Raw genomic sequence first — 26,278 nt, 5'->3', positions numbered from 1 at the left:
AAAGTTGTGACATGACATATAAGTGAAAGCCACTGAAATGAAATAAAACCCAATCAGTTATTTTAGTTTTCAAACAATCATACATCTAAATGGAGGTTTCCAACTCCATAATTTGTGAATTGTCAATATTAATTAGATTGTACAACCAGTACAGGCAAATCATGAGCTGGAATAGAAATTTTGTTGCATGAATAGTACAGCTGAAGTTCTTACATGAAATGCCTAGAAGTTTTAGGTATTTCATGAAGTAGTTGGTGCATGATAGTGTTAATGGTTGCATTATTATCATGGTTCCTTTGTGGTGGTGTTGTGAACAGTGGAAGTTTTGGTAGGAAATAGCATCCTCAGTGGTTCCTTGTCAGCAAGGGTATTAATGAACAAAGGAAACATTCAAAGTGCAGTATTTGCCACAAGCTTTTCAGTCGCTCACAACTGCTGTAGGCTTGAAACAGAACTGTTTTGCTATCTTTCCTTTTGGAAACATTCTTCATGTTTTTTTGCTCCTCATAGATCTACTTTTGTAATTAGGCTGTGGTGGTTTTTGTTTTGTTTGTTGGTTTTGGTGTTTGGGGTTTTTTTTTGTTTGTTTGGTGCATTTTTTTTTTTTTCAAATTTTCTTTGCTTTGACGGCCAAAATCCCATCTGGGATGGTTTGAGCTTTGCCCATGTGTATTTAAATACGCATCTACTTGTTCCGAGATAACCTTGGTATTCTGAGGATTCATCTTTGCATTTCAGCAACTGAGTCCGATTTAGGTACCTAAGTAAGCTTTACCGTATGCTTCCATCATTCCTCTTCTCTTAAAAACTGTTGTACTGTTCCTGACTGCATTTTTTGAAGGTTACAATTACTCTACTGTGCCAGTCCATTCTGCTTGTCACTCTCTTCTTGATGAAAGCAATGCACTCAGGTTTCCAGAAGCCTTTACTTATTACTTGGTGCAGTCCATCACATTGTTGGTGAACAGGAAGTGAATGTGTCAGAGCAACAAAGCCTTCTGTTGTTGCAGCGTCAGGATTTTTAACTCATTTTACATCCACTGTGTCCCTATGTCAGTTTACAAACTCTAAACCTGTTGCTCAAGTCCAGTTTGTCATGTTCCTAGTCGAACACTCTTATAGTCCACATGCTTGGAAGAAATTAATAGAAATTGGCTGCCAATCACATTCTGAGAATGTGTGTATTTGACATCCATTCAATATGTTCTACATTATCAGGTAGAATAAATGTATCTCTGAAGAGGGATACTTCATTGGAAGATTCTAAGAAACTTTCAGGAATTAGTTTGATCTATATCCCAGCAGCTTTGTAACAGCATTGAAGACAGAGTGGGAGGCATCTGGAGAAATTTCCTTGTATACACTTTTTGCCTAACTATACAGAAGTCTTTCTTGATAATTCTTGGCAAACAAATTCTTGGCAAACAAGTTTTGATTCTATGAAATACATATATTGCTATGTAATTTTTGCAATAAATATAATAAAATCATGGTAAAATTGATGCAGATACTGTGAAATTGATTTATATCTAGCTCAATAATTCCAAATGACAAAAGAAATAGGAGTTCACTTTGTTTACTTTTTTTCACGAAACAGTAATTTTGAGATGTAATTAAAATTGCAGTTGTCTGAAATACAGATATGATTTGGGTTGTTAACCATTTCAATTCTATACTTTACCAGTATGTTTTATCTATTCCCTATTTAAACCTTAAACTTGCATTGATCTCCATACATAAGTGGAGTTCATGCCCATGCTTACCTGCAGGATAAATCACCGGTATTCTATGTGGGTGTCACTCTTGAGTGTGGGGCTTTTGAATAAGAAGCTCTTCAGCCTGAGGACTGTTGTTTAGCAGAGGGGTGTAGCCACACAGGCCACTGGTTTAGGGGCTGAACCATGGTGGATACGAAGATTACGTTGTTTTTGTGACATGACCTAAAGTGATTCACTGTTGTTTGGAAGGCAGCAGATTGGATTTCTACCTGTACTGATTTCTCAGTCCTGCCAGACTCAGAACATAAGTCTTTTCTTTCCATTGTTTGAACTACTAGGAAAAGCATCTCTTTTTCTTCTTGGCTGTCATTTTTTGAGGTTAGTCACATGAGAGTGGAAGGGAGTACTAAAGGAAGCAGAAGCTAAAACACTAAGGAATTACTACACAAAATTCTTAAGGTTAAGCTTGATTAAAACAGAGAAGTGTTATAAATTTATTTGAAGATACAGTACAAAAAGACATACCTGCCTATGGCCACATCCAGTCATTAATAGCTGTGCCAGCTGTAGACTTTATTAAAGCTGTTCTGTCATAAGAGTGGCATATCAGAGAAGATTAAAGACTTCATGCCAGTTCTTACTGGACTCATAGGTATGTTATGTTTCATAAACTACTTTTATCCCTATTCTTACGCACCTAACACGAAAATAATGGCATCAACAAAACACAGAAGTGTTCTTGAGCCTGTTTTCATTTGTGATTGCTTGGTATTGTTATGCACCTCCAGAATTTAAAAAAAAAAAAAAGGAAAAAAAAAAAAAAGAAAAAAGTCATGTTTGGCCTCAGCTGTTTATTATAAGGGAGTAGTCAACAGATTCATTTGTCCTAAAACTGGGACCTGGTGCATATTCATTAAAAACCAAATCAGTTAATCGGAACATTAGTGTTTGCTTATTTTCAGTGTTCTGATGCATCAGAAGCTGTATCTAGGAAGATCTTAAATAAACACAGCTTAAGATCTACTTTTTCTAAACGTCTACTGAACTAAAGCCTGCCTGGGTTGGAGTTACTTTTATTCATACTAGCCCCCATGGTGCTGTATTTGGTGACTGTGACTAAAATAAGTGGTTTGGCTGTTGCTGAGCAGCGCTTGCACGTCATCAAGTTTTGTGTTTTCACACTCTGCCCTCCCAGTGAATGGGCTGGCTGGTGGTGGGCAGGGCCTTGAGAGTGGACCCAGCCCAAACAGCTAGTGCAGGTTGACCAGAGGGATGTTCCATGCTCAGGAATAGAAACTGAGCAGTGGAGGTTCTGAGGGAAGTAGCCATTGCATAAAGACTGGCTTGGGCACCAGTCTGTTTGTGGGAGGTGACAAGCAATTGCCTTTGCATCACTTGTTTTAATTCTTCTATCCTTCACTTATTAAACTAGATCTCAGCCCACAAGTTACCACACTCAATGCTCTTTCTGTTGTCTCCTCTCTCTCTTCTTCTTGGGAGCTGGGGAGAGCAGAAGTGCCGTGGCACTTAGCTGCTGCCCAGGGTCAGCCCACCACACCCACAGAACAGCATTTGACAGGAGATTAGCAGCTCCAGCAGGTAATTTTGAACTGTAAAGTAAGGTACCAAATACATATTTAATGGTGTAGGTCTCTGTTATGCACATTCATGAGAAGGTCTTCCTGTGAATTCAAATAGATCAAAGAACAGATAATTAATGTTGCAAACTTATTACCAAAATTGTTTGGTGTTCAATTGCAACATGGATTTTTTTTTTTTTTTTACTTTTTAATAATGCCTCTTACATCTTTTTAACTACTAATATCATTTGCATGGTTTTGACTAGCCATTTACCATAGCCAGCTAGAATAATAATCATGGAAAATACACAGACAACCCACATTAAAAAAAAAAAAAAGAGGAAAAGAGAAAAAGAGGAAAAGAGAACTGAACTGAAAATAATTCCAGGAATTAAACCTAAATTCTTATGAATAATGGTGATTGCTTGTATTTTGCACTCCTTCAGCTTTCTTAGGTAAAAATCTAATCTAGAACATTGAGGGCCTCAGAATATTAACATCAGTGTTTCTCAGAGTTACTCATTCTTTACTACATGAAAAAACAGGACTCTGCAAGGTTGTAATCCTGCACAAGAAAATGGTATACAGTAGCTCTGCATTTTTGTACTGTTGCTGCTGGGCAGATCTCATAATCTTGGTGGTGTTACTGCAGTAAAGTAATTTAGGAGCAAAATCTTTAAAAATAGCTCATTTAAGCTATGCAGAAAGCAGAGTGCTTTTATGCTTTCTAACTCCAGGACACTACTTACTTGTGTTCAATCTAATTCAGGGCACTTCTCTTACACTTTTGAAACACATCAGCACCTAATGCCTAACTGCACAGGCAGACTATCATACTTCAGTACAGTCGGATTTGTATCTGATAGATATCAGGGAGAAATTATTTCTGTCTGGGGTCATTTTTGGGTAGGATGGGTATCTATGTAAAATTAATTCATCAGGGCAAGAAGTCATTGATAGACATCTTTCCAATCACTTCAGTAACTTTACACCACTCACAGTGAAATGGTTCTCATTTCAGGTGGGCTTGAGGAAATACTGACAAGTTATTGAAGATATGGTGACAGGAGTGAGGGCTGAGAGAGAAGTACCACGGAGGTGGCTGGGTCAGACATTGCAGAGGTGTAAATTAATAGAAGGGAAGCAGCAGTGCTTGAAGGAACATGCTACTGTTCATACAATATAGCATATATTATTTTGAATGATGTTCAGTGCTTCAGTTTAATAGAGTGGATAACAAAAGTGGAAAGTTAGGATTTAAAATCAAACTGCTGTTGGTTACATAAAGAAACCAACCTTTATTATGTTGCAGTAGCAGTATGTGATTTCTCTGCATCCTCCAACTGGAATCATTGCTTTACTAGAGGATATGGTATCCTTATATTGTGTTAAGTGGTTTATAAACACTCTTTCATGTTTGAAACAAATAAACAGAGCAAACAGACTTTTCAACCGTTGCTCGTTTAGTTTGGCTGTAAATATTAAATATTGTATGTATAAAAAAAAGAGTCTGAAAATATTTAATGTTTTACAGATCCTTAGAGTAAGTAATATAAACTGATAATCTGTCACTGTGAATAATTAACAAATTCCAGATTTGGGAATGTTTCTTGAACGCCAGTAGGAGAAACCTGTAGCAATCAAGAACAGAAATACTTGCATGTTTGAATTTGGCTATTAAATTATTAATGACAATAAAAATGAAAGCTGTCGCTTACCTTTATTTGAGAAAATGCAGATCTGCATATGTTAACTGGCAAAATGATCAAAAAACCAAGATCTGCTATCTTATGAAATAAGTTTAAGAATCCTTCAAATAACCTTACCATGGCAATTTCTTTGATTTAATTTTTCTTTTCATCATAGGCTAAATGTTGATTTTTTATTCAGGAATGGAACTTAAAGGGTTGCTTTCTTTTCAGTAAAAAATATGTAATTGTGTTATAATAAATTTTCTGAATTTCTGTATTAATCAGTTTCGAAGTTTCAACAATATTTCTCTTTAATTATATGTTCAATTTTAAATAATACAAAACAGACTATTGTGGAAATTTTGTGGCTTTTATATGCCGGAGCCACATGTACTTTGGCACAACATAACGTTGGGGTTTTGTGACAAAGATATTGAAATCTTTTATCTGAAAATTTCTTGGAAGGTAACTAAATATAAACAACCCCAACTATAATTTGTTTTTACAAAAGCTGCTGAATTTTATTTTGCCTGATTAAACACTGTATCACTGACGGACTTTCTTAAAATGGAACTATTTTGACATGGATAAGAAAGCAAATTGGAAACCAACTTTATTAGGAATTATTTCTAAGGAAACTAAATGAGCTGCTAAGACAAGTTGTATTTCATGCTCTCTTGTTTTTAAGCTTCAAAGATGAGTTTTGTTCACATAGGGGAAAAATACCATAGAAACTAATATCTTAAAATTTCTTTTGACTTAGAAAAAACTGGCCAAGAGGATACTGTGGCAGAAGATAAAAACATACAACAGCCTTCCAGTAACCAAAGTATACAACCAGAGATACAAGACCAGCCTGTCTGGGGAAATCGCACTGATGGTGACCTCATCAGAAGTAAGTATTTCCAGAAGAGGTTATGCCATTTAGGCTTGCTTTCGCTGTGTAACGGGATACTGCCTGTTGACTCAGTTAAATGTGTGTCAAATGCAATTGTGTTGCAACTATAATGCGTGTATGCCAGTCTTATTTCCCAGAATGACTCCTGTCAGCATGCATAAGCAAGGAGTTCAAGGAAAGGTGTGATTTGAGTAGTGCAGTGTAATACAGACCTCTGTAGCATCTATATCGTAAAGCCTTAATGTTAAATCCTTCTCTCACCATTCACAATGAGATCTGCATATTTAGTTGCAGTATTCGACTGTGCTGGATGTCATCACCCTTGATTTCTCAGGTTCTATATTTAAGTGGCAGAGTAAATTATGCCGAAAGCTGTTGCTTCCAGATGTACTGAGTACTGGTCAGGTGTAAGTTTATGAAGAGTTTTGAATCCTAAAGTAGTTAATCCTTTCAAAATTAGAAGAATGCTGTAAGGCAAGGTTTTAGACCTATGCTATGGAACTGTTTTCTTTTTAAATGAGTTTTTGCAAGTTCACATTCTTCTTGTATGTCTTTAGTGCTTTAAAACATAAAAAAGTATGCAAGATTATTGCCGTTTTTCTTCCTTAAAGATCATACGCTGTTCACAACTGCACTCTCCTGAGGCAAAAATATTTCTGTCTACTGCCAGAGCTAATACTGCTTTCAAATTCTGTGAAGGCTTGAACCTTAGTTGCTCAAGGGAGGGGCAGCATGAGAAACTTCTTTAATTATAGGGTGTATTCAGAAAGCAAATGGACTAAATGCTGAGTGGTGCTCCAGCTCTGAAGTAGTTGTCTGACCACACACTTCAGTATCGGTCTGTCTTTACAATGCACATATATTATACTGTAGACAGTGGGGTAAATTAATATTTCTGAACCTGCTGTTGTCATAACTAGTAACTTTCTCTGGAGTGATCTGTTTCATTCTAGGGTGTTGGGGTTTTTTTTTGGTTGTTGGTTTTGTGGGTTTTTTAAATCATATCTATACAAATGACTTATCTTCATCTTTGTGTTAACATTCTTTTAAAATCATAATTAATCCTTTTTTCTAAAGAATGAATCTAGGTAAATAGCTGTACTATTAATATACTGGATATCTAGATCTTTTACAGGAAACTGAAATTTTGCCTATCAGATATTAATCTGACAATTTAAAAATAATTCTTAAAGGGTTACAGAGAAGAAGAATTGTCCTGCCCAGTTTTAGAGTTCACTTAACTCCAAAAGATTATTCTGTAGACCTAACTGTCCCTGAACAAGCAGTTGCTTCATGCTTGTGTTGAGGACATGTGAAGGTGTGTGTGGTATCTGCTGCTTTTGGAGTGGCCTCCTCCTCATTCCCTCTTCTTAGAGGCTTCCTTATTCCCAGACCCATGGGAAAGCAGATTTATTTCATAGCAGTTAGCAACGTATGCATGCTGTGGTGGACAGAACCAAGGACAGTAGGGTGGTGCTGTACTTCTGATCTCTTTACTGCAAAGCCATCCTGTAGTGGCTGCACTGTGGGAAAGGAAAAGACACTTTTTTTTTTTTAATGTATATTAGATATTGCAGCAGATTGCACAAGTCCCTGGTAGAGTGCCTTGACAGTTATGTACAGTTACGTCTCTACGATGGGAGACTTATCTGCTGCCAGATTAAGAAATTGATAGGAAATAGGGCAAAGAGAAAATTTGGAGGTATCATGTACTTCTCTAGTGTGCATAACTATGGTCCTCCTATCGTCACCAGTAGTTTGACTTTGTGAAGAGCAAGTTTAGGTGAAAGCTGGAAGTTTCTAAATTCTAGTTGCAGTAATTGAGTTTTGTATAGAGTTGCTTTATTATGAGACATGTTTGAGTAACTGCTATCATGTGATCCTCATTTATTTCAAATTCATTACTTTTTTAACCTTTAATGTTAAAGTCTTCTAGATGGAAGAAATGAAAATTATTGAGTAAGCTTCTTATTCTTGTTTTAAGAAGCTATGAGTAGAGAATCTTGTTCTACTTTAAAAAAAAATTGAGTAACAGAGTTTAGCTCAATTACAAGTAGTTTGCAGAAATTTTGCAACTTTATTTACCTAGTAACTAAGTCTGAAAAATAGAAGAAGCAGAGCAAAGAGAAGCTTGTTTCTCACAAAAATTACTCGGGTGTTTCATCTTAAATAACAAGTATCATAGCTAAGAATGGCTGTGATTCAACCAGACCTATTAGCCCACTAGACTACAGTTTGCAGAATACTGCATATTGACAGAAGCTTAAGGTTCGAAATATACAGTGTTTTGAACATTACAGTCTATTTTAAAATTGTTTCTTCAAATTCTTTTAGGCAGGGTGTACTTCAGTTTCTTAAGTGTTAGCAACCATTCACCACTGTCCTAATGATTTTGTTTCTTTTGATTTCCCATGCAGATTGTTTTCCACCCCCACAGTTGATAAATATTCCATTTGTGTTAGCCTTAGTTTTGAGTTTATAAATGTTTCCAGCATTTAATTTCCAAGGATTTCCTCGTTTGCAGCTGTTTTACCCTGCTGTGATATGGAAGTTGATTAATCTGTCAGTTTTATTGGCACACCAACAATGAAGTCCAGTGTTAGAGACTCTGTAATGACTTCATTATGCATGATTTCTCGTTTGCACTTGTGAACTCAGTTTACCAGGCAACACCAATAAACTGAAATGCTGCCCGTGTTTTCCGCAGTAAGGCATTTTCAGTTCACCTTACACTGACCTTGCAGTCCTTTTCTTAAAATCCCTTTTTTAAATGTCTAGATGAGGAGGTTTCACCCAGATTAGGCCTTTCCTCACCTCCTTTGGAGCTCTCCTTCTTCATGATATTCCAGGTAAATGGGTGTTTCTAGGGGAAGCTTCAACCACAGAATTAATTTCGAAGAGAACTTGGGAGCCACAAGGTTACCCTGTATGCTAATATAAAAAGGGAAGAACTAAATAAGAGCAAATCAGTTATATTACCTTTTTGTATTAATTGTTAATGCACTTGCATAACTCTAACTGGAATACTGTGTTCAACTGGAGAGTTAGTGGAGAACCACAAATATCTCAGGAATGACTGGAGTAGTTGAAAACATGCCTTATTGTGGAAAAACTCCTGGAATTCAATCTGTTTAGTATTAACAAGGGAGGCAAAGAGGGGCTTGCCTTGTTCTTAATAAATATGATACCACGATGAACAGAAATTTGGTGAGTCAATTCTTCAACTGTAGCAAAGGGACAACTAGATATACTGTTTGGGAGTTCGGTTAGATTAGAAATAAGGTGTACATTTTTTAACAGAGTAATTGAGAACCAGAAGGACTGCCAAATACTTGGTGTTTTTAGGGGTGTTAAATTGGTTTTAGTCTTCACAAGGAGGCCATTGCTATCCATACCATTTCAGTTTTAGAATTTGAGCAAGGGAGTGTCTGTTTTCCATACCAGTTGCCTCAAACTGGGATAACCTCTGTATTTTTCAGCTCAGGTATTCTTCAAGGCAATTTGAGAGCTATTCCTTTCCCTTCACAGACTCACAAATACTTTCTTTTTTTATTTCAGGCTGTAGAGGTTCTGCTTTTCAAAATAACTTAGTCTTAGGATAGCTCCATCTGCATTTCCTAATTCTTCAGCACTGCATTTAAAATATCTGCATGTACCTTCTGCTTGTGTCTTTCTGGTGTCATGTAATGGAGATGTTCTGCCTCTTGTTATCACTCACATTTGGCAAGAGAGGAAGAGTGAATGTTAAAACATGCAACAGAGCAAACCGTGGCTATATGAATTAAGCTATAGGAGTGTTTACTGCTTTATGTTACCACAATACCTTGCTTTGTTCTTTGGGAAAGATTTGAGAAAACCAAGGCTATAAAGGTTCATTTCAGAATCTTCAGGCAGAATTTTTACATGTGGTACTAGGTTATCATCAATGTGTGCTATTATGCACGGTAAGGAATGTTTAGGAGAGAAGAAAATGCCAGTCTTGAACACTGTTTGCTTGTGAGGGTTTAATCTCCTTTCCAGTTCTCTAGCAGGACCTTATCCGTGTGATATTTAAGAAAACAAAAAACATCTACCATAGATTCAAATTGTCATGAATAATTGATTAATAATAACCCAATTCTCGAAATTAAATACCTAAAATATGCTCATGTTTTACAGATAGAAAGGTCATTGCTATCCATCATTTCTAAGCCTCAAATGGCTCTTTCTCCTCCATGAAACACCCTCCTGATAAGCATGGTTCTTAAGAGAAAAGGATGCTTCATTTCACTGTGTAGTGATTAAACAATTTTACATGTTCTTACACCCACTATTTTATTTACTACATTCTTCTTTATTGCTTTTTCTTTTATTGAAATAAAAAACTAGGTATTTTTATCTTTTTTGTTGGTTATATTTTTAGCTTCACATTTTTCCTTTACGTGGCTATTTATTTAATTTTAACATCTGAATATTCCCTTTTCCTTCTGGCTAAGTGAGTGAGTGATAGTTAGATTTCATAGTTTAAATCATACATTTTGGGTTTGGGACTTTTTTCCCATCAAGAAGATAATCTACTGTTAGAATTGTTGTGGGTGTTTTTGTTGGGGTTTTTTGGGTGTGTGTTTGTTTGTTGTTTCTTTAATTTTTTTTAATAGTAATCCAGAGATTTATTTTTTTTTGGCTAATTTATAGTGTACTGTCATTTTATAATTATTATTATTTTAGATGGCTGTTTATTCTATCTAAAAAATGGTGCACAGTGCTTGGGTTAACTTAAATGGTTCTCTTCAAGCCTACAAAGTATGACAGATATGGTCTTCTTGCAGTATAACAGTGTAAGTACAGAAATTTTGCATAATAAATTAATGGAAATTATAAAAAAATATATTGCTGAGTCTGAACTATATGTTCTTTTAGTTAAATAAAGCAATTTATGCACAATATTCAAAATATAACCAAGAATAAGATAGTGTGAGCCTGTTCATGAACAAACCTTCAGTCAGCTCAATGCTTAAATACAGGAATGCAGTATTTTATTATTTAGATCCTTCTTAAATAAAATAAAGCTCTGAAGAATTTGGCCAGTAGAAGGAATGGAGTTGTGAAGGTCCTCCCTGAGAACTCCTTCTCCAGAGACATTTTCTAATTCTCTCCCCAGCAGAGAACTAGCCTGTCTCTCTTTGACCTGGCAGATCTTTTAATACTTCTTTTCCAAAAGTCTTTCAAGAGACTCCCCTGGTGCTAACTGAAGAGCCTGATGGGTCTTAAACTTCTTCTCAGTCAGGTGTAAGCTGGCTAACAACAGATGCATTTTCAAAAATGTTCTCCAAAAATGCTCTTATCAGCTAGTTCCCTTAGCACAACACAGGAGGTAAAATGTGATTTAGTTTGATAGTTTTGTATTTTTATTTTTTTAACTGGGAAAGAATTAATTTTCTTCATAGCTATCTGCTGGGGTTATGCTGTGACAATTTTTCAGGCACTAAATAGTGAAATGTGACTTTGATTATATAAATGTGAAGAAAGCTACCTAAATATGTTGTACAGAATATTTGGAGTATTTCTAAAGATTTCACTGATGATAAAGCATAAAGGTGATAGGGAAAATTATATAGTTTAAACAAATTTTGGAATTTATGTTTTGGAATTACAGGCAGGCCAGCATGTGGTGCATCAGAAGTACTAGGGCCTGTAAAGGACCTGTGAAATTGCTTCTGCTGATGGTACACCAGTTGAAAGCTGAGAAGAATGAATACTAGAAGAATGAATAGTGCTTGTGCAGTAGCCTTAGAAGTACAAAGGAGAAATCAGAAGCCAGTGCTATTAGGACACCAAGAGACCAAACATTTTCTGTACTCCAAATAAACTAACCAGATTTTGCAGCTGATGCACAGAAAAGCAAGTGGAGATCCTGGAGCTCATGTTTGCTACTGTTCTCCTGGTCTTGATGATTCAGCTGGGGTTGTTTAGATTTCCCTTCCCTTCCCTTCCCTCTTTTTTTTTTTTTTTTTTTTTAATATGGATAAAGATGCATATTTTTTTAAATATGGATAAAGATGATGCACTCTTTCCAGCCTCTGCCTGGAAGACTTCTGCATAAAGTTAGATCCATCTTCTTACCAATTTGATTTCAGGGATCAAACCTCTCAGCTGAGATAATTTTTAGATCCAGGGAATTTCACACCTCATTGCTGCACAACCATAGCATTTTCATTTAGTTTCCATGTCACCCTATCCTGGGCAGGGAGGCATTTTTGCAGATAGCTGTTATCTGTATAGTTACAGACTGAGTTTTCACTGTTTACTAAAGTTGCCTGTGGAAAGACCTAAGTGTTGATGAACTTGGTGTAGTCCCTTACTTGTAAACAGAGCTGCTGTGGGATGCGAGTGTTTTCTGTGCACTCTCTTCCCTTTGACTTGAAGTTGAATTAGAATTGCATCTAGGTTGAATCTAGGTTACATCAGGAAAACTGTGATATAGTGACCATCACTGAAACATGGTGGGATGTTTCACACCACTGGAATACCACAGTCAGTGGCTACAAAGTCTTCAGAAGAAGAGGTTCCTAGAGTGTGTGGAAGATAACTTCCTGATACACCTGGTGAGAGATCCAACTAGGGAAGGTGTCCTGCTGGACCTGCTGTATGTGAATAGAGCAGGACTTGTGGGTGATGCAGTGGAGGGAGGCTGTCTTGGGCACAGTGATCACAAAATAGTAAAGTTCTCAGTTGTTGGAGAGGTAAAGAGGGCCATCAGCAGACCTGTCACCTAGGACTTCCAACAGACTTTGGCCTGTTTGGGAACTGATTGGTAGGGTCCCTTGGGAGACAGTCTTGAAGGGCCAAGGAATTCAGGCAGTCTGGACACTGTTCAAGAGGAAAGTGTTAAAGGCACAGGAACAGGCTGTCCCCATGTGCCAAAAGATGAGCTGGTAGAGAAGGTGGCCAACCTAAATGGAGAGAGATGATTGCAACTCAAGGGAAAAAGGAGAGTTCCTGATCATTGAAGAAGGGAAGGCCACTCAGTAGGACTATGAAGTTGTCATGTGGTTATGCAGGAAGAAAATTAGAAGGGTCAAAGCCCAAACATAAATTAATCTGGGTTCAGCTGTTAAAGACCACAAGAAATCCTTTTACAAATATATCAGTGACAAAAGGGGGACTAAGGAGAATCTCTGTCCTTTATTGGATGTAGGGTCTAACATGGTGGTCAAGGATGAGGAAAAGGCTGAGGTACTCAATCCCTTCTTTGCCTCAGTCTTTAGTAGCAGGACCATTTGTTCAATGGATACCCAGCTCCCTGAGCTGGAAGATAAGGATGGGGAGCAGAATGAAGCCCCCATAGTCCAAGAGGAGATGTTAGTGACATGCTGCACACTTAGACATATACAAGCCTATGGGGCTGGATGGCATACAGCCATAGGTACTGAGACAGCTGGTGGAAGTGCTCACCAAGCCACTTTCCATCATTTATCATCAGCTCTGGCTAAGTGGGGAGGAGGTTCCATTTGACTGGAGACTGGCAAACGTGACACCCATTTATAAAGAGAGGCAGAAGGAGGATCTGGGAAACTACAGACCTGTTAATCTGCTCTTGGTGCTGGGGATGATCATAGAGCAGATCATCTTGAGAGCACATCCAGGACAACCAGGGTATGAAACCCAATCAGCTTGGGTTTATGAAAAGCAGGTCCTGCATGATGAACCTGATCTCCTTCTATGACAAGGCCACCCACATGGTGAATGAGGGAAAGGTTGTGGATGTCATGTACCTGGACTTTAGTAAGGCCTTCAGTACAGTTCCGTGCAGCATTCTCTTGGACAAACTGGCTGCCCATGGTCTGGACAGGCACACTCTTTGCTGGGTCAAAAACTGGCTGGATGGCCAGGCCCAAAGTGTGGTGGTAAACAGAGTTAAATCCAGCTTGTGTCTCTTCACAAGTGGTGGCTGCCAGGGCTCAGTATTTGGGCCAGTTCTATCTAACATCTTCATCGATGACCTTGATGAGAGGATTGAGTGTACCCTCAGTAAGTCTGCATGACATTAAGCTGTGTGGGGTGGTGTTGATCTGCTGGAGGTGAGGAAGGGTTTGCAGAGGGATCTGGACAGGCTGAATCAATGGGCTGAGGCCAACCCTATGAAGTTTAACACCAAGTGCTCAGCACTAATGAGGCCACACTTTGAGTACCATGTTCAGTTTTGGGGCCCTCACTACAAGAAAGACATTAAAGTGCTGACACAGGTCCAGAGAAGGGCAATGAAGCTGGTGAAGGTTCTGGAGATCAGGTGTTGTGAGGAGCAGCTGAGGGAACTGGGGTTGTTTAGTCTGGAGAAAAGTAGGCAGAGGTGAGACCTTAACTGCCTGAAAGGAGATTGTAGCAAGGTGGTGTTGGTCTCTTCTCCCAGACAGCAGGGGATAGAATGAGAGGAAATAGCTTCAAGTTGCAGCAGGGGAGATTTTTATTGGATGTTAGAAAAAACTTCACTGAAATAGTTGTCGAACGCTGGAATAGGCTTCCTAGGGAGGTGGTTGAATCACCATTCCTGGAAGTTTTTAATAGACATGTAGACATACTATGGATGTGGTTTAGCACCAGACTTGGTAGAGTTAGATAATCGTTCGGCTCCATAACCTTAAAGATCTTTTCCAACCAAAGTGATTCTATTAATGTGTTGAAGCAATGCAGTTAATGATGGATTGCAGTAGGCGGGGAGTCTTGCTGTCGTCAATCCATTTACAGAACAGTAGTCAAACATCACTGAGAACTTTAAACTGCACCAGATGACCGTAAGGCAAATGTGTGTATTCTGCATGCCACCTGTATCCAGAACTACCTGGAGCCTTTCATTTTCTGTTTTACCCTACTTCTGACTCCCAGAGCATCATCTGAATTTATGTTGAGGCTGGGGAAGTTTGGATGGCAATAATCATCAATATCAGATAAAGATTAAATTCTTAAAGTAATATGAAGATTACTGTGCTGTGTTTGTACCTTAATTTCAGAGTATTTTTCTTTGTTGTATTGGTACTGTCTCAGAATTAATGTGCTGGGAAAGAATATTTGTATTATTTTCCTGATTAGTTCCTTGTATAGGGGAAACAATACCATGTATTTTTAGAGGCTCCTTAAAGAAGAACTCTGTCTGAATTCTACATTAAATACTATACTATGAAACCTATGAGTCAGTGTTTTAGACTTTGTTTTAGACTTTAGTATTAAGCTAGACAATTTTAGCAAAGAAACACCGAATTACAAAGTCTGTGAAAGTATTGTCATGGAAGTTGTACTTTTAGGAACCAGTTTTCTGGCAAAACTTAACAATGGCAAAAATGCTTTTAGTTTTTCACATTTTTAATTTTTTTTTTCTGTCATTTGTGTGGAAATTTTGGAGTAGGTTTATACAGCTGAAAGGTAATACTGTGTGTTGTGTGTACATCAAAGTGGTTAAATTAATTCCTCAAAGTGCAGAGAGCCAAAATAGTTTTTTAATATTTTGAATTTTGTATTTACTGATAAAAAAGTGAAAGAAAGAGGGGCTCATGGTCCCAGCAGAAAGCTTACCTAAGTAATTAAGGTTAAAAATTTTTCTTCTTTAAATAGCCTTCCAGAGGAAAGAAAGGTCTGAATACTACTTACTTGTTCTGCATTCTGGTAATACCTGCAGTGCAAAAGTAACCACAAGTACCTTTTCCTGAAGATATTTTTATAAAGAACAAGGGAAAACAAGAGCCTATGACCTATTTGCATGTTATTGTGGTGGTGACACTGGTGTTTTGTTTTCCTTTAAAAAAAAAATTCTTCATGATCCAAACACAAAGGATCCCTTTGAAAAACATTCAAATGTCAAACAGCTGTGGTCACCCAGGCTATTTCTAATACTGCTTTTGTTAACTCATTATACTGCTGAGGTAGGCCTCCAGAAATATTGAGAGTTGATTTATGAGAATGATGAATTATTAGCCACCTGAGCCTTAACTATTTTTAACTGAACTAGTATTCTGAACGTTTCTGTGAAAACACATTTTTGTATGGAAACTGATCATTAAATTTGTGATCATGAAATGCAAAACCATGGCATTCTAACACAAGAGCTTTCAAATTTTGAGTTTTATGTCTGGACCAATGAAAATTAGAGGTTTAAATTTTACTTTTAAGCCTGCTTGCCTCAAATTCTGTGCAGTAACTAGATTATCATGTTTTGACTTTAATCCAAAGATGTAAATATTACCATACTTGTTTAGAGAAAATGGCAAGATTTAGCAATGCTAATGTTAATTACAGTAGAATTTCAACTAAGAGGCTATTTCCTGTTGCAGAGATTCCTCAAGTTTAACTGACTTTTATTGATTTACAGCTCAAACTTAAGGTTGTATAATGTTTGTGTAAAATGTTATGAAGTTTGCTTTTGAGACAAGTCAAGTAGAGCAAACTGTCAAGCATACCTGTAAAACTTTGACCTTCAGGGCAAGGTTTTTGTCCCTGAGAAACAGTATAAGCTGTTAGAAGGCATGTACCTTTTCCCATCTTACTTTCTTTTTTTTAGGACAGATGCATATTTTAACTGCATTCTGTACATTGCAAGTAGAAATAAACTAATCTTTTTAACAGAAAAGCAATGAAAGATAATTATACTCACCAAAACTAGCCATAAGAGCAGTGTCAAACCAGATCTTTTAGGTCTGTGCAATTCAGAAATACAGGAAATTAGTGAACAAATACGCTTTTTGCTTGAATTTTAAGTTGAAAGACACATTAAGTTTTGAAAGACACCTTAAGTTTTGGTGAGAAGATTTGAAATCAGCCTGCCTGGAAAGGTTTGTCTGAGTGATCAAACTGAGTTTTTCACAGAGGTGATCTAAAAACAATTTGAATGTGAGGCAGGACACAAAGGTAGCTTTATGTAACATGTGGTTTTCCTATATGTAATTCTATTAAATTACATTTAGCAAATTAGTAGTTCCTAGCTCACTTTGTAACTATGACTTTATAAAGTATTTCCTACCTCAATATATATATATTCTTCTGTGTGCTCACTTTCTAGTGATAATAGTCGCTATCATATTTATAATGTAAAATGAGTACTGAGAAATATTTCTATGTGGTAATAGGTCTTTCAGCACTGGTTACTCTCTATATAAAGTGTCTAACATTGGAAGGTTCATGGATCTCAAGTAGATTTAAAAATCTACATGTTTTGTAACAGTCTTCACAGTCATTCTGTAAATTGTTCTGTGCTGGATTGAGACTTGAAAACTTGAAACTAGTGTTAAGTTTTATATTTACAACAAATAAGACAGTGTTTAACTTTGGAAAGATATTGAAGGGAAAAAATAACACACAGACCATTTCAAAGCAGGAATTCTAGTAAAAGGTGGGAGGGTTGTTTGTTTTTATCATTATTTTTCTTGTTCCTTTCCTTTGACTGTTTTTCATCTTCTTTTCTGTCCTTTTGATTTTTTTCTTCCCATCTGTAGGGCAGCGTTATACCTGAGGAATCTTTTGCCTGTAGTTGACTCAAGAAACTTGGTCTTAATTTTGAATAAATAAATGACTGTTTGGTTTTGACTGTTTATATATTACAGAACATCTCCTACCTCTAACTCTGTGAGGAGATTAATGGAGAGAACTCATTTGCTGTGCTGTGCTCCCTCCTTGAACAACTGAAAATAACCTGTCAAAAGCTTTGTTTTGTTATCACATTTGCATCCACACCAGAATCCTGCTAGGATAGTTGGAACAGAGTGAGAAGTTTAGGTCTCATTATCAATATTTTGTTGGATATTTGTTGAATGAATCCTTATGGAAAAAGACTAAAGGCTTATTTGATAGCACAGGAAAGTTTCCTGTAGAATAATTCATTTTACTCTCAAAACTTAAAAGAAATCTATTTCACAATGACTATATAATGGAAATACACTTCAAAGTTTTGATAATTAAAAATGAAATTCTTTAGAAATTATGGTAATTTTCAAAGAAAGCAAAGGGTGTGTGGTGATAGGGAAGAAAGAGAAGCAGTGGCTGTCATAGTGGGAGTCAAAGTTGGAAGAATGCTGAAGATTTGTTCCTGTTCTTAATAAATCCTCTTGCCCACATTAATTTTGTAAATTAAGAGGAGAGAGGAAAGACTGACTCATCCTTATTATAGCCACTGCCTTTAAGCCCTTTTTCTCTTTTTTGTTGGCATAATTTTCTCTAGTCTCCCCTTTCCCTCTTTTCATTATTTTTTTTGAACGCTGCTTTTCCCCATTCCCCTTTTCTTTCTCTGTTACGGTTCCGTATCTCTAAGCATAACATAAAGGTTGTGCTTTGAGGCTGACTGGAAATGATTTTAAAGTGCTTCAGTATAAAGGCCTGTTTACTTTAGCTTCTGTGTGTTAATATAAATATTTAAGCTATTTTGTAAGTAGCAATGAACCTTCTTATTAGAAGGAGGATTTTGACTATTGGAGAAGTAGCAGTAAATAAAACATTACAAAAAAGATAATGTGCATTTAGGAAAAAAAACCCAGACAACAAATCAACTGTTAAATATGACAACACACTGTGAAAATCTTAACTTCTGGAGTCATATGATATAAACAAAAGATTAACCTGGCCTTAGTTTTTAGCTAGAGACAAAGTCTGAAAGTTAAAGACTCAAAATTGGGAATACCAATAAAAACGGTGTTATAAAATAAAATATGGATGATTTTTGTGTCATTTGTACAGAAACACAAGTAGCACTGTACAGAAACAAGGAATTTTGTCTAAATTACATAACACTAATTAAATATAATACAATAGGGAGATGTTCCCATTGCGAACTGTCATTTCCAACAGCCTAAGAAAATTTTATGACACTATAAAATGTAGCTAGTTGTACTGAAGGAACAGTGAAAAGATGGGGGGCTGAAATTAACTCCAAGTGGCAGGGCTGTGGCAGCGGTACAAATGAAATGGTAGACAGGGTGACTCTTTAGTAGAGTGGATAAGTATGTATCAAAAACCAGCTCAGTTCTGTCCTTTTGGCAGTTTTCTGGGTGATTTCCGAAGAGCTTTTACTGTTCAGGGCCAAGAAATGCAAGAAGCGAGGCTGAGATATTTCCCAAGCATGAAACAGCAGTACAGCAGGAAGGTATAGAGGCATAAGTTTGGCTCACCTGTCACCAGACTGCTCGAGCTGCTGTTACTACTGATGGCATGAATGCTTCTGTGGGGTTGAAGGCTTGCGTAAGCAGCAAAGGAAGGTTGCTTCTGTGTGATGTAGTTGCTGTCTGCTATGAGAAGAGGATCGATGCTGTACTTTGGGTCTTTTTGAGAAAGAAGAGACTACTGCTTCAGCTGTGACTTTTTAGAGCTCTTGGATTATAAAAGGAGGTAAAAAGAAAGTAACTGTAAATTCTAATACTTTCTCCTAAAATATTGCTTCTTTTCTGTGAAATCCTTCATCTTGTTTGGAAATCTTTCCAAGTGTTTCTAAATCTAAAAATGAACACTTTTCAGTATTGTGAATAATGCTGGCCTACAACAGTTTTCACTGCTGTATCTGCACTCTGAAAAAAAAAAGTAGCTGTATACAGAAGTGTACAGAAGGATTTTCCTTTATTTCTCTGGAAATAAGGGAAACAATGTCTTGCAAATAAGACAAACCAAAATGTTTTTGGCACAAAAAAGCTCCTTATTGCAAGAAGCACTGATATAAAGCATGAGCCTCATCCAAATATAAATGCTACCTATATATTTTTAAACAGAAAAGTGAATGAAAGAAACTTCAGTGGGCCAGATGACATAGTTTTATAAGTTGAAATAAATATTTTTTATATTTTTAATAGGCAGTAAGAGTTATTCCATATGTAATGTTGAATGCTTTTAAACATGTTGAAATAAGAATACTCCTTTTCTACATGTTATAGATTAAAAACCACAGTATTCTGCTTCTATTTGGTTGATTCTATAATACAAGGACTTGCAGGTGCTATTGGCCTCTACAGTATTGAAATAATTTGACTTGTTTCACAAACAAAGTGGAAAATCAGAATTTTAGCTCAATTGTGGGGTTAAAGAAAAAAAGTCTTAGAGATAATTTCATCTCATTAGAAAGTTTATCTGTTTATTCAGATAATCTGGTGCCTACTCCTTTGTGTTAATGCATTTTTTTCTCTGAATTTTTGTTGTTGTGGATGTGTTCAGTCATATGAGACTGGGTTTTGGGGTTTTTTTGTTTGTTTATTCTTTTTTTTTTTTTTTTTTTTAGTAGGATAGATTTAACTGTGGCTCAGTTATCAGAGTTTTCTTGTGAATTGTTTGAGCAGCTTATGCTTTGCTTCCTTTCAGGAAACTAAGTGCATAGTTTTTACAGGAAGTTTGGTCTTCACCAGACATGGTCAGCAATCTGACTTTTGCACTGTTCTAAGTGATGTGTGCATGAGCAGCAGGCAAAACCTACATTTTTTTTTTCACTATTTGAATTCATATAATGGAGATCTTGCCCAGGATGGGTGGGTTAGTCCAGCTGAGTCAGAGAGTGGCCTTCATAGATCATGTTGGTATAATACAGTAAATAAGAAGTAAGCAAAAACCATTTTCCTATGTGCTAAGTTTTGATGACAATTAATAAGCGCATTCAGCTTTAAACTGAACACCCAAATGTCTTAGCTGATACATTTTTACATTCTGAAATACATTACCTTTCCCTTCAGCATGTGACACTACTGTTTCAGTGTAAACCAAAGTTAAACTGCCTGTAAAGTAGGGAAAGGAAAGGGCAGTGAGCTCTTATGCAAATGAAGCCTTTCAACCATAGCTGATTGCAGTTTTGAATTTAGGGAAGAAAAAAAGATAAGACAGGTTTCTCAAGGACCTGATAAGAAGACTTGTCAAAGTGTATTCTCAAGAATCTTATTTGTACAACTTGCACAAAAATATTTTGGGTGCGATTGTGCCATATCTATTCAAAACACACCAAAACAATTAAAGAAGAGAAAAAAACTTTAATTTCTGGGTTATCTCGATGCTAAGCTGATGCATTAGTGGCATAAAGCAGTCTAAAAGCCAGCTTTGGTTATGGCTGCTCTGCCTGAACTTTCTGTGGGTGACTCTTTGGTGGCCTGAAGTCCCTGGAATTCTTTGGGATGCAGAGGTCAAATCTATGGACATAACACCCATGTGGATCAGTGAATGGGGTCCTGTGCCCGTTGCCCAGACCCTGCTTGACATACGGGAATTCATGTAGCAGGCATCTGTAGCAGACACTAACCTACTCAAGTGTTTAATGTTATCCATACAGATATTTATTGTTTCTCTTTCTACTCACACTTTGCTTCTACAGAATCAGGAAATAGAAGGACAATTACTGCACTGTACTACCTTTCCATGTCTTTTTCTCCTACTGACAATCACTATTAAGTAGTGGTAACAACGAACTGGGTCATGAAGAGTTATTGTTGTGGACCTGAAGTCCTCACCCTGCTCTCTGACACATAATTTCCATTTTCCATCACACTGCTGTTGCTGAATATGGCTGATTTTTGGCCTGGGCTCCAAGAATCTCTCTGACCTCAAGCAGAAGGGTACTGTGTGCTTATCTTCATTTTAGTTCAGTGCTTGTCGATTAGTGATTTGTCATTTAGTTATTTTCTTGTCAAATTTGTAGTGAACAGTTCTAGTGAGATTTTTGCTAGTACATTTGTTTTGCTTCTTCTCTACTCTTCTCTGCCTTCACAGGCTGAAGTGGCTTGGCTCCCTATCTAGTTTTTCCTTTTCTGTCTCCTTTCCCTCTAGTGCTGTCTTCTTCTGGGTGGTTGCTATCTTCTCTTCTTTCTTTTGATGTTTTTGCCCTACTATTGTTTTAATAATGTAAAATTTTAGGCAGTTCCTCATGGTCACTGCCCATTTGTTTCTCCTGTTCCATTTCCCTTCCAGCTGTGCTTTCTCTCTTTCTTCCTTTGGTTTTCTGGTAGTTTATGTCAGCTGATGCCAAACTTAGCATTAGCTCTAGGTTATGAGAAAGAACAGAAGAGCAGAAATAAGCACAACAAAGGAATTCTGTATTTTCCTGTTACCTTTTTACCCTCTCTTTGTTGATTACATTCTCTTTTTTATTCCTGTTTTTTATTTCTGCATCTTATTTTGTTAATGGTAGCATTGGGTATTGCTTAGAGTTATAGAGATGACAAAAGACAGAATGTCAAGAACAGGGAGTCAGAGCACAGAGGGTTATGATCAATGGTGCAGAGTCCAGTTGGAGGCCTGTGGCTAGTGGTGTTCCCCAGTGGTCAGTACCAGGTCCAATCTTGCTCAACTTATTCATCAGTGACATGGAGGAATGGACAGAGGGTATTCTCAGCAAGTTTGCTGATCATACAAAACTCAGAAGAGTTGCTGACACACCAGAAGGCTGTGCTACAATTCAGCTAACTGGAGAGTTAGGCAGAGGTGAACCTCATGAAGTTCAAGAAGGGCAAGCGTAGAGTCCTGCACTTGGGGAGAAATAACCCCATGCACCAGTACACGTTAGGAGCTGACCTGATGGAAAGCAGCAGAGAAGGACCTGGGAGTGCTGATGGACAACGTGTTGACCATGAGCTAGGAATGTTCCCTTGTTGCCAAGAAGTCCAATGGTATTCTGAGGTGCATTAAGAAGAGTGTGGCCAGCAGGTCAAGGGAGGTTCACCTCCTGCCTCTGCTCTGCCCTTGTAAGGCCACACCTGGAGTATTGTGTCCAGTTCTAGACTCCCCAGTTCAAGAAGGACAGGGAAGTACTGGAGAGACTCCAATGGAGTGCCTCCTGGATGATTAGGGGACTGGAACATCTCTCTTGTGAAGAAAGACTGAGAGACCTAGGGCTGTCTAGCCTGGAAAAGAGAAAAGAGAAGGGATCTTGCAAATGCATATAAATATCTAAAGGGTGGAGGTCATGAGGATGAGACTGGGCTTTTCTTAGTGGTGACCAGTTTAGGTTTAGTTTGGACAATTGGCACAAACTAGAACACAGGAAAGGTGTGTTTCCTTTCATTTAAAGGAAAACTTCTTTGCTTTAAGGGTGACGGAGCACTGCAACAGGCAGACCAGAGAAGTTAATGAAGTCTCCTGTCGAGAGACTTTCAAAACCTGTGTGGGTGTGTTCCTGTGAAACCTGATCTAGGTGTACCTGCATTCGCAGTGGTTTGGACTAGATGATCTGCAGAGGTCCCTTCCAGTCCCTACAATTCTATGCACACTTGAGGTGGAGCACTTTTTGGCATCTTTGAGATTGTAGCACTTACGTGAGTGGAGGTCTAGAAATCAAGGGAGCAGTGGATTGCTCATAACAAACATTTGTCTTCATGTGTGTATTCATATGAGTTTAACTGAACACTGTAATACTGTCATCTGAAAACTCAGTATATATGGTATAGCTGACCTTGGAGCACTTTCTTACCTGTTGGTGAATGCGAAAGGCTGAGAAGCTATTTGCCTTGGCATCTCTCACTACCATGTTCTTTCCTGCAGTAAGAGAGTGTCTATTTTTTCAGTGTTCAGTTGGGTTTTGAGGAAGGGAACAGGAGATGTGAGAGCCAAGAGGTCCTGTTTGTTCACTTGCCCAGGTTACAGCTGTTAATGATATGGAGGTTATCTCTCCTGTCTGGTACATCCTGCTGTGCTGCTTATGAGGCAATACCCAGCAAGCGATATCCTGTTGTTTGTAGCTTCTCTTTGATGTTTATTTTTTGATTTGGGAACAACTAACACAATGGTAAGGGGCATCAAACCTGTTCCAAATATTTGACTTAGTGTCAAATACTGACTTAAATTCCATGGGAGAGCAGTGTGTCTTTATGCAGTGGTATAACCATATGTTGTAATAGGCACTAATTGCATACCTGCTGTAATTGTCATGCCAACAGCTTAGATTACCTTTTTTTTGCATCTAGTAGTTAATTAACCTTCCTTTTAAAATTAGAGCTTCAGAAGCAAAGCATTCTATTCCTCAGTGAAATGGAATTGTATCAGGCTTGCACCCCTTTGTATCATTTAGAATTTGGGGGACTGTCCTCACATTTATTAAAATACAGATTATTTATGTTGAAGAAATGGATCCCTTTCAGCAATTTAGAAATTAACAAAAAAGACTTATTTTTTTTTTATTCTTAATGTATTTATTAATTTGCTCTCAAATCCAAATTGTACAAACCACTGTGCATTATTAAGCAAGATTTAACAACAAGAAAATCAAATAGATTAAGATGCCTTTTGATAAGTTATTTATGTTGAAAAAAAAACAAAAAGAGATGAAATAACAAGGCATTTCACCTTAAATAAAAACAAAACCAAACCAAACCCACTTCAGTAATAGTTAATGAATGTGTAAAGCGCCATAAATATGCCCATGGAATGTTGAACTGGTGACCATGAGTTAAGCTGTCATTGCATAGTTACATGCAACAATTACCACTGTTAATAGTTGTAATGTTATGAAACCTAAAAGCAAATACACTGTGATGTATGAATGTATGAGGAGAAAAATGGGCAGATAAATGTTAGAAGTGGAAAGTTTGCAATGAAATTTTCCACTTTTGCACACAGCTTCGTATAGAAATTTGTTCCCCAGGTGTCTGGGTGCCTGTTACCTCTAACACCCTGTTTTGTGTTTGGCTCTTTTCTTGGATATTTCATCGTGAGCTAATGCTGCTTGTTCTCAAGAAGTGAGGCTGTGTGCTTCAGTAAGAACTGTATCCTGCTTTATGTAGATGTGGGTTAACAATCACTGCATTATGTGAATCATCTTTGACTATATTGTGATCTAGCAAGAATTTAAATCATCTGCAAAGTTTATAGTAGATGCCAGTATATGCAGTCTCACAAAAACATTGCTAATGATGACAAGATATGTGTATGATAAATGAAAATTTACTGATAATCTAATGGCAATATGAAGACAAAAAGATATTTGGATTTTGAGATAATTATTAAAAGATAGGTAATTAAAAATACTAAGGATTTACTCAGTTCAGCAATGATTAAAAATTCACTGTTGATATCATTAAAAAAAATCAGCAAACATTTCTTCATTTTGCAAAAACGCATCAAGAAAGAGAATTTGTAAATTGAGAAATTCACTTGACATTTTCAGTGGGAATTGCTATCAACTTTGTAAACCTCTGGCTACCAGCTCTTTTCATGCTTCCCCGTGGTAACTGCTTCTTTCTGGGCACGTCAAAGACATCTTTATACAATGCCTGCAACCCTTCAAAGAGTGTATAAGGTCCTGCAGTGTTTCCAAAGGAAGGCACTGCAGGTGTCTTTGCACAGATTTAAGAGTACTCTTGGCACCTTCTTGTGCACTTGTGTCGCTTTCTCAACCTATAAACACACATGCACACATGTGTTTGCCATTCTCATCAGCTCTTCACCGACTGAGAGCTGGTGGGATAAAATGTCTTTTCCTTTTGTCCCCCGCCAGCTCCATTTCTGTTTTACCTGGTGTTCCCTGGATGTCTTCGCAGATGCATTTTAACAAAATGTTCTCAGTGTGGGTCCTGTAAAACTCACACCAGCAATTTTGCTACAGTATTTTCATTACAAAGGACACCCTGTTTCATAATAATATATTGTATTCATTTTGAAGATCTCCTCGTGTCTTACAAGAAGCAGTTCTAAAAAAAGTGGTTGATGCTGTTAGTTGGTACTTTGTTTTCCTTGTAAAGTCAGCATGGTATAAAAAATTCAGTGTAAAAAATTGATTTTAAAAGATAGATTGCACCTTGATGGTACCTTGTTATTTAGTTAATGTATGCCTTCTGTGATATGGAAGCTGCAGTATATGCTATTTATGTCCTAGAAAATATTCAAAAATAATTGCTGACAAAAGCCACTTCACAGGTTGACTCAGAGGTACATCTTGTAATCTGAATGTTAATATTCTGAGTAGATAGGCAGAGAAAACTGTTAATGTAGTTTGAAGATCCATGCAGAGACTAGTCAGGATTTTAGTTACAAAAGTGGGGAGGGAGAGAGGTTGGGAGATTTGAGTTCTCTCAGCTTCGCTGAAATGTTATTCTTATTGAGCATATGAATGCATACAATTTGTAGTGTTTTTGAAAAGGTAAGATTTTTTGCTAGTCAGTTGGAAATGTTGCCTTTTATATTTCAGGAAATTACGTAGTTTCCAGAAGCAATTTGGAATCACCTTAATTTTACTCTAGAATCCAGGCAGCCTCTGGTTTTACCGTGCAATCCATGACTATCTGTCATCTGCTTTATTTTTTTCCTCAAGCTTAAGGCTGTGTTACAAAGAAGCACTGATAAAAACTAGAGGCCTGAATCTTACCTCCCTTGCATATAGTCTCTTTTCCATGTGATCCATGCAGAGGCAGTAGGATCATCTACCACTGAGATCAAACAATTTCCTCAGCTCAAATTAGCATGTGGATCTTGGCTTTCAGCATT

General features: G+C 37.2%; 1 protein-coding gene across 4 annotated transcripts in view; it reads left to right on the top strand.

Moving 5' to 3' along the window:
* The window catches only part of MDFIC (MyoD family inhibitor domain containing), a 52,579-nt gene that overhangs the window by 6,683 nt on the left and 19,618 nt on the right, over positions 1-26,278 (top strand). For 3 of the 4 annotated variants that reach the window (XR_008489505.1, XM_054399452.1, XM_054399453.1), the window contains exon 3: positions 5,753-5,884. The exons of the other annotated variant lie outside the window; for it this stretch is intronic. Coding sequence is in view for 2 of the 3 variants with exons in the window: in XM_054399452.1 (XP_054255427.1) it covers positions 5,753-5,884 (132 nt within the window). In the remaining variant the exon portion in view is untranslated. The remainder of the gene's footprint in view (positions 1-5,752; positions 5,885-26,278) is intronic. 4 annotated transcript variants of the gene reach the window in all.

Source organism: Indicator indicator, chromosome 3 (genome assembly GCF_027791375.1).
Source record: "Indicator indicator isolate 239-I01 chromosome 3, UM_Iind_1.1, whole genome shotgun sequence".
In the NCBI taxonomy this organism is placed as follows: domain Eukaryota; kingdom Metazoa; phylum Chordata; class Aves; order Piciformes; family Indicatoridae; genus Indicator; species Indicator indicator.
The sequence above is the reverse complement of the archived record's forward strand: the minus strand, read 5'-3'. Positions and strand labels throughout refer to the sequence as shown.